This window comes from Formica exsecta, unplaced genomic scaffold, assembly GCF_003651465.1.
Source record: "Formica exsecta isolate Colony F162 unplaced genomic scaffold, ASM365146v1 scaffold79, whole genome shotgun sequence".
Taxonomy (NCBI): domain Eukaryota; kingdom Metazoa; phylum Arthropoda; class Insecta; order Hymenoptera; family Formicidae; genus Formica; species Formica exsecta.
This window is the reverse complement of record NW_021853558.1, coordinates 408,244-419,158: the sequence shown is the minus strand read 5'-3', so window position 1 is coordinate 419,158 and position 10,915 is coordinate 408,244. Positions and strand designations below refer to the sequence as shown.

General features: G+C 35.2%; 1 protein-coding gene across 2 annotated transcripts; it reads left to right on the top strand.

The window, feature by feature from the left end:
• Positions 1–485: 485 nt before the first annotated feature.
• Positions 486–10,240, top strand: LOC115244031 (S-adenosylmethionine synthase). 2 transcript variants are annotated; one of them, XM_029821391.1, is made up of 9 exons: positions 486–1,127; positions 3,724–3,801; positions 4,203–4,325; positions 4,890–5,002; positions 6,901–7,044; positions 7,434–7,652; positions 7,839–8,021; positions 8,193–8,326; positions 8,515–10,240. In XM_029821391.1, the coding sequence occupies exons 1-9, from the start codon at positions 1,013–1,015 to the stop codon at positions 8,618–8,620; spliced, it is 1,215 nt and encodes a 404-aa protein (XP_029677251.1). In that variant the 5' UTR covers positions 486–1,012; the 3' UTR covers positions 8,621–10,240. The 2 variants fall into 2 exon arrangements, with proteins under 2 accessions (XP_029677251.1, XP_029677249.1); XM_029821389.1 differs by lacking the exon at positions 4,890–5,002 and adding an exon at positions 5,792–5,904 and having other exon boundaries at positions 487–1,127.
• The last annotated feature ends 675 nt before the right edge of the window (positions 10,241–10,915 follow it).

Below are 10,915 nucleotides of genomic sequence, written 5' to 3'. Positions count from 1 at the left end.
ATTCAGTGGAATATTCATACTTGACATTGTCCTAATGCTGATACATGCAAAATGAGAAAACAGAATGAAAGAATACATGTATATGTTAATTTAGATTGACATACAGTACTACAATCGATTTTCAAACAGAACGGATAATTAGTTTAACATCGCAGAAATTATTTCGAGAAAGTTCTGTCAGATACAAGCCGATTTGATTAATCTTGTAGACACGCTCGCATACTTCACTTGTGTAAAGCACAGTTGTATCTTTTGCAGAATAGAGCACGTGGATGAGGAAGGACGAAGTGGAGCAGCAGCCATAAGCCACGAGGTCGGGCGACGACACGAGAGCCACGACGAATTTCCGCTAGCGAGCAAGTTCCGAATTCCGAGTGATTCGAATTTCGCGCCGATTTGACAGGCGTGTCACGTGACCGCGGAACCGGCTGATTGCGCATGCTGGCGCGCCGAGATTATAAATAGCGGACGGCAACGCGCGGCGAACCTCTTTCACTTCCCGCTACGCGCCGTGGCCGTTCGGCGCGTTCGTCTGCGTTCGTTCTTTCGCTCGTGCTCGTGCTCGTGTTCGTTCCGTCGTTTCCCGATCCCGATCATTACGCGGTGTGCCGTGTGCTTGTACAGATCACGTTCGTTCGCTCGCGACCCGATCCCGCTCTCCATCTCGTGCACGCCGTCGTCTACCCTGAAACACCGGAGAATCCTCGGTCTCGTGTAAAACACGCGTCGTGAAGAAGCCGATCGCGACGATCCGTACAAAGTTTCCGCAGCGACGATAATTCCTACCAAGTGGGACGCGAGTAAAACCCTATACGGCGACAAGGAGGCACGTGGAGGGAACTCGGTAGGAGCGGACAGGCTAAACGACAGAGAAGCTCAACGGTGTCTACGCGGGATTCTCTCTTTCTCTCTCTCTCTCTCTCTCTCTCTCTCTGTCTCTCTGTTGAGTAGCGAGGATCGGCTACGACGCGACGAGACGACAACGACGGCGACAACTCCGAAACGCAGGAAAATGCCGGAGACCGCGCATCACATGAACGGTTACACGAATGGCCACGCGCCGCCCGAGCTACAGCAGGACACCACTTTCCTGTTCACCTCGGAGTCGGTCGGCGAGGGACACCCAGGTGAGCGAGACCTGCACCTTTCCGCGGCCAACCCCTTTCCCAGAGCCCAGCGAGTTAGTGACCCTGCACTATATCGGTCAAAGCTTTTTCGATTTCTTTCTGTCCCTCTCTCTCTCTCTCTCTCTCTTTCTCTCTGAACCCGCGGCTTCGCTACCACCTTATCGCGTAATGTCGTCATAGAAGAGAAGATCATCTTCGTAATCGCGGACGCGCGTGTATATAGACGCGTCCCACGCTCTTTGTCTATCCTACCCTCTCCTTCGCTCTTAATGATCTTAGTACGCTAATCGCGATTATTCGATTGATCCTTCTCAATCTTTCCGTCTTGGCTTTCGGCCAACTAACGCACGTCCTCCTCGGCCGTGATGGACGGCCGGGGTTATGTTCTAGAAAAAGGCGTCGGTCTCGCGCGCGCGCGCGCGCGGTCAGTAATCGAGCGAAGCGGAATCGCGAAACGACCGTCTCGCTTCCTTCAACGGCTCGTTCGACGAGTAATTTGGCGGCCCGTTTCTCTCGCCGCCAAAATCGGCAATTTCGCGCGCGCACGCTCGCGATCGGGGATTCGCGAGGCGGGCTGGCGGGCACATTGTTGGCCGCGAGCCGCGAGTGTCGAGCGATAGCCGCGCTGTCGCCATGTGCTCGCTCCGATCGCAGCGCGATCAACACCAGTCGCTCGTGCTTGAATTAACGTAATCGGCCGAAGATAGACGCCGGTTGCGCACCCAATATATCTTATTCGCGTTAGCTCCGCTGGTTACGTACGCAAAACCTGGGGCAGAAGACATCTGTTTTCTTCAACTTTTTTTCCTTCTTGTTTTGGAAGACCAATTACTCCAAAATCATTATTATTATTATTTTTTTTTTTTCAGGAAATGCGAAAAACATTTGACAGTAACTGCATCAAGGCATTCTATCGTCATCTTGACGAGATGATTTAAGGGGAGCGTGTGTTATTTCTCAACATTTCTCGTTGAAAACAATTTTTTGTCAAAATGAATAGTCTAATGAGGTTTAAATCGCGATATTTCCATCATAATAAATTACTCATTCCTTTTAATCTCTTTTGCCGATAATTATATTACGCACATTATACACACATACACATAAAATATATTTCGCATTTTTAGACTCATTATAATAATTTTTTTTTATTTCTGATTGTTCTCCTTTTGTTTAATTTTGACTGAAACCAACAAAAATTGCTGTAGACTATGGTATTTTATATTGTTATATTCAAATCATCGAAATTCTAAATGCTCACTGTTAATCACAAAAAATTCGCGACTAACTGCCGGTTATTACTTTTCGCTTTTTTTTTTTTTTTTTTTTTTTTTTTTTTTTTACTTTATATCTTTCTTTTTTTCTATTACTTTTTCAATGATATTATTTACCGCTGAGAGAGAGAGAGAGAGAGAACGATAGATATTATATCTACAGTTCAACGATTATATACTTATTTATCTTACTCTTCTTAGAATATAACATCAGAAATGAGGAAAGTCATGCTAAAGAATCTTGCAACTATAAGTTTCGTATGAATATTCATCATATTAAAGTGATTTTGTTGATAATTCACTCGTACGAAGATTACAGTTGCATATCATTAGTTTAATTTTTTTCATTTCTGACATTATATTACAAAAAAGCTAACATAAATAAGCATATATCGTCTTATACCACGATATAAAATTTAAAAATAATGCAATTTCATATGCAACTAATGCAAAATTACATTCTATCATTATTTATTTTATAGAAATATTTTGATTTATAAAAATTTATTTGTATACATGTGAACATTTATATTATAAGGAATATGTAACAATTGCTCTCGCGTAAATTTCTTCGCTTCTGACATTACTTACAGTTCATAATATCTATCGTAAGAATCCTTGATAATTGATAATTTAGAAAAATCGCTGCGCTATTCCCGAATTTGTTTCACAATAAGCGTCTTATGTCTATAATTTTAACTGCAAACTTTCTTGAAAATCTTTATTTAGTTAGATCTCCTATATTTTTTATTTAATTCATATTTTTCAATAATCTTCAATATAATTGGTTCTTTGGTATTTTGGTATATTCGTATATTGTTAATTCTATGTGTTTACTACTACTCTTTTATTCTTACTACATCACGGCTCTAATTATATCAAAGATAAAGAAAGAAAGTTCAGCATGAGTCTCGTGAGCGATTTAGGTTAACTAATCTCAGATTAGCGCGAGATTCATTACTTTTTTTTAGATTATAATTCTATCTATGATAGAGATATAGAGTGACAAAATTAACCATTGCATCATTATTTTTTCATATAATAAGTTTATCTAAATTGTTCGTATTATATGAATACATATATTTAAAAATTTTAAATTATTCCTTTTCAATTATGCAATTTTTATTTATAGTAATGAGTTATCTATATTTCTTTAAATAAAAATGAAATCTTATTTAAGATTTAAATAAGAGATTGTGGCTCAAAATTGAAAATTAACAAATTTTAAAAAGGATTTAAAAATAATAATTCAATTGTCTGCAGAATAATTTCAATTTCTTTTGGCACATAGTTTTATAAACGTCTTTTATGTTATATTTCAGACAAAATGTGCGATCAAATAAGCGATGCCATTTTGGATGCACATCTGAAGCAAGATCCCGATGCTAAAGTAGCATGTGGTAAGTTCAACTAAGAGCAGTATTAATTTCTTCAAGCACTTGAACATATATTTGTATTATAACATCTTTAAATAGTTTATTCAACCCTGAACTAGTTTGAAGCCGGAACTGACGACTGTTGCATTTATTGCTTTACATTTATATTGTTGAAATAAGTAATTAAATTGTTAAGATTTTAAAAATTTTTTAAAAAAGAGAACTATTTTCTCTCCAAAATATGGTTATCTTATCTTAACGTTGATTTTATGATTTTCTTTAAATGTATATCGTCTTTAGTAAAATATAAAATATAATATTTTGTATATTATTTTTGCATTAAATATAATTCTACTACATAAATATTTAGTATTACAGAGAGATATATCAAGCATTTGCGTTAACGATTTTTCTCTTTATTACAGAAACTGTAACGAAAACCGGAATGATACTTCTGTGCGGAGAAATTACATCAAAAGCTGTAGTGGATTATCAAAAGATCGTTCGAGATACAGTAAAGCACATTGGTTACGACGATTCTTCGAAAGGTATAATAATTGTTAATTTATATTACGTGTATATATATATATATATATATGTACCCGTAATTTCAATAATGCACGTCTGGCACTTCCTTCGATTGCCTCTGACACTTTGTTGGATATTAATTATGTATGTTTGCGCGTCAAAAATTAGAACTCCTACACTCACGAGGAATCGATTTGTTGTTTAACAGTAACACATGCATGCTCTATGGCTGAATATATAGCCAGCTCCCTCGTCCTTATTAAAATTCGTCTCATACGTCTCTCTTTCATCAAATGTTATAAAATTACACGATCGAACTATGGCACAAAAGATTCAAGCGCCAAACATCACATACGATTTTTGCCACAAATAATAATTTTGAATTATAAATATTTTGAATTTATATTGATAATATATCGAGATGAAAAATAAAAATCTTAGTTTGTGTATGTATTAAGATGTTTAACTTGGATTCCATGCCTCGATCGATCGAATAATCCGTATTTCCTGCTCATTATTTTTCGGAAAAAAAGATCATGCAAAGAAATTCGTAAAGACTGTGTAACGTAAGCATATCGTGGCAGGATTCGATTGGCGTACGTTGAACCTTTTGGTGGCGATCGAACAACAATCCCCAAATATCGCGGATGGTGTCCATACGGACAGGCAAGACATGGACGTGGGTGCAGGTGATCAGGTACATAATCCATTCTCAGTCCGTGCCGCAGAACAGCCAAAAAAATAATTTAATGTCAACGATCTTTCTTGTTCTTGCTTTTTAATTCCTCTCCATCCCGTCATCCTCAAAACTTTAGACGCGTTTTCAAAATCTGTTTGCTATTCTGTGTGACAGAGCGTGTATTATATCTTTGTATATATGTGTATGTGTGTACATATGCGCAGGTAAAAATGCAAGCATCTGTGCAAGTATCTAAACATTACAAATGCGTGTAGGACACCGTTAAATAAAATTATGCATAATAATTCGCACATCAATAGTGTGTATAAGAAATGTTTAATTTGATAGAAATATCTCGGAAATAGATAACAATTAAAGCACTAGGATATGTTTCCAACAAAGTGCCGATATTAGCCACCATGTCTAGAAAATAAGGTTGCATGTATTATGTTCGGATACATGCGCAAATATAAAAAGAATCACATGTATGTAAAAGATATGTCTAAAATAATCTACGCAAAAATGTGATACGAGATATGCGAAATCTTCCAAAGAGTTTTTTACTCAATATCTCCAATATTTCAAGCAGTTTTTATATCCGAACTTGTACACGCAAAGAACAATCCGTTAGTTTTAATCAAGCCAGGATTATATTAGGATCGACGTGGCCTGACAAGAATCCCAAGGTGCATTGGAACGGCGGAATTTTGCACGAAAATTGATGTAAAAGAGGGCCTGATGTAGAAGAAGGACGCATTAAACAGTAGCGAATAATTTTGTCTTACCGGACTGTGATGATTTCTGCAGGTTTTGACTACAAGCTGTGCAATGTTCTGTTGGCGCTCGATGCTCAATCACCAAATATCGCGGCAGGCGTTCATGAAAACCGTAGCGACGAGGAAGTGGGAGCAGGAGATCAGGTCAATTAGCATTCCCATTGTTAAATTTTTTCTTTCTTCTCTTTGTCTGCGGTTTTCTTCTTTTTGATTGTTCGCCACCTGTATGCTACTAAGTATATTTCTTTAGTAGCTGTACAAATAACTTTCATTACTTTATCTTTTTTATTTCACTTATCAACCCCCACTAGTCTTTGTTTCGTTACTGTAGAAATAAAAATAGTGCGACTGACATACTAAATGTTCTTTATATATTTATTGCGTTATCATCATAGTTGCATTTGTGAATGCATCATAAATATGTATCTGAGATATAGGGAGTGTGCAAAAATTGAATGAATGTATAAAATGTATGTGTACATAAGTTTTCATGCGGATTTAAAGATATTTGTATATTTCGCACTACACTGTAGATCGATAATATTCCCAGTAGAATAACCATTTCGATCTTACAATTATGACCTTTGAACCACTTATGATCTTAACCTGAATTTAAAGAGTATAATGTGTCAAAAAACGAAAAAAGGATTCCATCTCATAACTGTAAGATCACAACCTTCATTGTAATCTGAATTCATTAGATAGTCTATGTAATTATGTAATTAAACTAGAAAATGTTATATAGCTATGTAATTAACAAGTGCAAGTTGTAAATAGCTTGTAAACTAAACTTTAGCATTAATGTTAATGATTATCTCTTCCTACTGCTATATTTACATTATTACTGTTCTGCTATGTGGCACTTTTTATTGCATGTTAGATTTATCGCTTCTTTACAGCTATATATAATACTACATGAATATTAGTATACATGCAGTCATTTATTCTTCATGATATATTTTTTTTTATTTTAGGTTACAAGCTTTCTTTTATTTTATGCGTAAAAATATGCTATGTGCTTTGATTTTGAAAAACGTATTCGCATACTTAAGATTATATGTACGATGTAGTATCTGTTTGATGCATTTCAAGCTTATGTCTCATAAATTTTAGCTGGAATAACTCAAATTCTTCCATCAGGGTCTAATGTTTGGATACGCAACCGATGAAACTGATGAATGTATGCCATTGACGGTCGTATTGGCGCATAAATTAAATCAAAAAATTGCCGAACTAAGACGAAGCGGCGAATTATGGTGGGCTCTTCCAGATTCAAAAACACAGGTTTGATTCCATATATTTCTTATTTATTTTAATTCATAAGCGCTGAGCCGTCTGCCGATAAATAGATGAGCAAAGAAAGTATTAGTGTGTGGAGTCGCTGGATGGCTTATAGGTCAAAGCATTCGTCTCCAAATCCAAAGATCCCCGGTTCGATTCCGAGTCGCTCCCGATATTTATTACACTTGGAAACCTTGACTTATTACAATAAGAAAAAAGATTTACATACAGTAATGTGATTATTCAATGATGAATTTATAGTATTTGCTACTCTTGAGTGCCATGATGTCAATATTTAACTGAGAATAATCCATTAATTATAAAATAATATTTTGATATTTTTTATAATATTAAACTAGTGTAATATAATTATAAAGTGTGTAATTATATAGGTGACCTGCGAGTATATCATGGATCATGGGGCTTGCGTACCTATAAGAGTTCATACTGTTGTGGTGTCACTGCAACATAGCGAAAAAATCGGTCTAGATGAACTACGCAAAGCGATCATGGAGAAAGTTATCAAAGAAGTGATACCAGCGAGATACCTGGACGACAGAACAGTCTTTCACGTGAATCCTTGCGGACTGTTCATTATTGGTGGACCACAGGTATTGCCAAAGTCTCAAATTAAATGTTACACAATGTAAATAATATTAATATTATTATTAATTATAATAATATTAATAATAATATTAATATTATTATAAATAATATTAATAATATTAATATTAGTTAGCAAAATCTTAATGAAATTTACATTTTCTTGAGACATTTGTCCTTATCCAAATTTTTAGAGTGACGCTGGTCTCACGGGACGGAAGATTATTGTAGATACATACGGTGGTTGGGGAGCGCACGGTGGTGGTGCGTTTTCCGGTAAAGATTTTACGAAGGTGGACAGATCAGCTGCATATGCCGCAAGATGGGTCGCAAAATCCTTGGTAAAAGCCGGTCTCTGTAGGCGCTGTCTTGTACAGGTAACATTTTTACTTATGTTAAGATATTCTTATAGCTGATGAAATATCTATGTAAAAATTTTTTCAATGCAAAATTCTATGTGCGATTATATGTGATATATCATATATAAAGAATAACAATTAAGTTGCTATTATTATTGATATAAAGAATATATTTACAATTATCATTAGGTCTCTTATGCCATTGGGGTGGCAGAACCATTGTCGATCACAGTGTTCGATTATGGCACATCCACACGCTCCCAGAACGAGCTCTTAGACATAGTGAACAAAAACTTTGATCTGCGACCGGGAAAGATTGTCAAGTATGTATATTTCTTATACATTTTATTATCAATATATATTAAACAACTTGTTATTGTAAACATTGTTTTTCAATATGTCTTACCATATATCACGGTGAATCGTAGGATATTTTATCGATGATAAGCAAAACATAAAAAAAAAATATTTTAAATTATAATTAAAAGTACATAACTGTATTTTTATGTAGGGAGCTGAATCTCCGCAATCCTATTTACCAACAAACCAGTACATATGGTCATTTCGGACGGGATGGTTTCACATGGGAGCAACCAAAAAAATTGATTCTCGATTGATGAGAGAGTAGGTTTTAAGTTGGCTTCGGTGTTTTTCGATTAATTAGACATCCGATAAAACGTCTCTATTTCTCTTCCTCTATCTTTCTTTCTCTCTCTCTCTCTCTCTCTCTCTCTCTCACTCACTCTCTCTCTCTCTTTCTCAGTAACCGTGTTATATTAAATGACAAAAACGTCGCCCGAGACCTTTTTCGGAAATTTTTTCGATCTCTATGCCGCAACTATCACTGAGTCCACCGATTTCTCAATGCCAATATGTTAGTAGTAACAAGAATTGGAGGGGAGAAGGATTCTTTTTCTAGTTCTTTTTTTCGTTCCGTGGAGAATATACGGGGTTATTGTATACATATATTATTATGACGACAGACATATAGTACAAATCTCTCGTTCATGATCCGACACGCGGATGTGAACATTTCTTCCTTCACTTTTCGCGGAATCGGTTCTTCGGGTGATAATGCCTCTCAATAACACGGTTAAACAACCATCTAGGTACAATAAACGCATTCGCGCGGGGAAAGGGGTGAACCGAATCTGTTACGGAGCCCCGTTATTGTTGTAAGCCCATGTTCATATCCTGATGAAAACTTCTTTCTTTAACGTTCAATTAGATAATTCAGTCTGGCATAACCAGATTATGATTTTATCGTTGATGCATGATGTGGAAGTCAAAAAGAGTAAAAACTATTAGAGCGAGCAAATGATAATAACTTCCCATCTGCAAAAAAAGAAATGTATAAACAGGCGCTACATTGATACGAATTTTCAGATTAAAAAATGCAACTGCAGTCCCATAGATTTTTAGCACGATACTAGTAGTCATTCACACGTACATGAAAGTTCGATGCTCGGATCTGATCACAGTAAGCTAATTTCCAAATGCATGAAAATATAAATCGCAAATCTCGATAAGTTTGCGTTTTTTATTTTATTTCGACAATTAGCGCCATATATATACACATATATATGATCGGTCTTTCGTGTACGTATCTTTATTACAATTATTACAATCGTTAAAGTGGTAAAAATGTCGGAAAATATAAATTGATGACAATGACGTGTCTTTGGCAAACGTGTACATAGCAAAGCAGGAAATGATGCTTGTGTTCGGGAGTTATGTTCGAGAGTTTCACGGAATAGTTGCGACATATATTATCGGACCGATCAATACATTACCGGTGAGAAAAATCATTGTTAAAACACTTTATAGTGTGCGTGAATATATGATATAGCACGAATGTGTTTGCTTTATTAAATGTCATGTGGTCATTTCCCTCTTTGCTATTCAGTTTTAACTAAGTAGATTAATTATAGCGACAAATATTAAAAGAAAAAAAATTTCCAATCCTGGTAGAGATCCAGCATAGATCGTATGACGGAGCTCGAAAATGTAGAATTTTTAATTGTTTTTGGTACCGACACTATTTGTCCGACATATTATCGAAGATTTTAATGGGAAACAAATATAGAGAAATTGTATAAAAAGATTTAATCTCTGTCAGAATTAATATGTGCGATTTGCGACGTAAATTATAATATCGGCAATATATATATATGTAATAGTGCACAAAAAATATCGTATAAAAGAAAAACACGTAATAAAACGGATTTTTTAATAAAACAACATTTACTGTCATTCATTTTATTATATACTCTCTCTCTCTCTACATTTGACTCTTCAATCTTCCCAATGACGTATAATTTGCATCTAATGGACCAATATTGCATTTTCTGTAAACATTTCTTCAATATGAGCTCTGTTGCACCAGACACTGCGACTGGCTATTCGCAAACGTAGCGAGCAACTTTTATATGCATTTGCACGTATTGTGTATCACTCTCTAATATTTGATGATATAGAGATGTATAAATAATTACCAAAAAATGTAGAATATATATAATCTCCGTAATCAAAATAGCCTTCATGTATTATATCGCACATTTTGTTACATTATAGCAATACTTTTAAAGTGTAAAATATTATAGATACGCATACGACCCAGTAAAACAGCTTTAAATAAAGCATATATAATATATCCTCATTAGTAGAACTTATTTTTATATACATGTAATACATAAAATTTCTCCTTTTATATCACGCGTAATTTTCTTTTATAATTAGAAATATCTCTCAAAAAGAGGCATTCTTATATACATTAAAAAAAAAAGGTATTCTCTTCTTCCCCTTACTATTTATACAAAATTCTATAATATCCATAATTATATTTTTTCAGCACAAAAATATATGGATTTTAAAAATTATAGAAATCATACATAAAGAGTGATTTATATATA

Coding starts and splice junctions, on each gene's coding strand:
- LOC115244031 (XM_029821391.1), top strand. CDS start 1,013: ATGCCGGAGACCGCGCATCACATGAACGGTTACACGAATGGCCACGCG. Junction 4,326..4,889: donor TTACGACGATTCTTCGAAAG/GTATAATAATTG, acceptor ATATCGTGGCAG/GATTCGATTGGCGTACGTTG. Junction 7,653..7,838: donor TCATTATTGGTGGACCACAG/GTATTGCCAAAG, acceptor CCAAATTTTTAG/AGTGACGCTGGTCTCACGGG.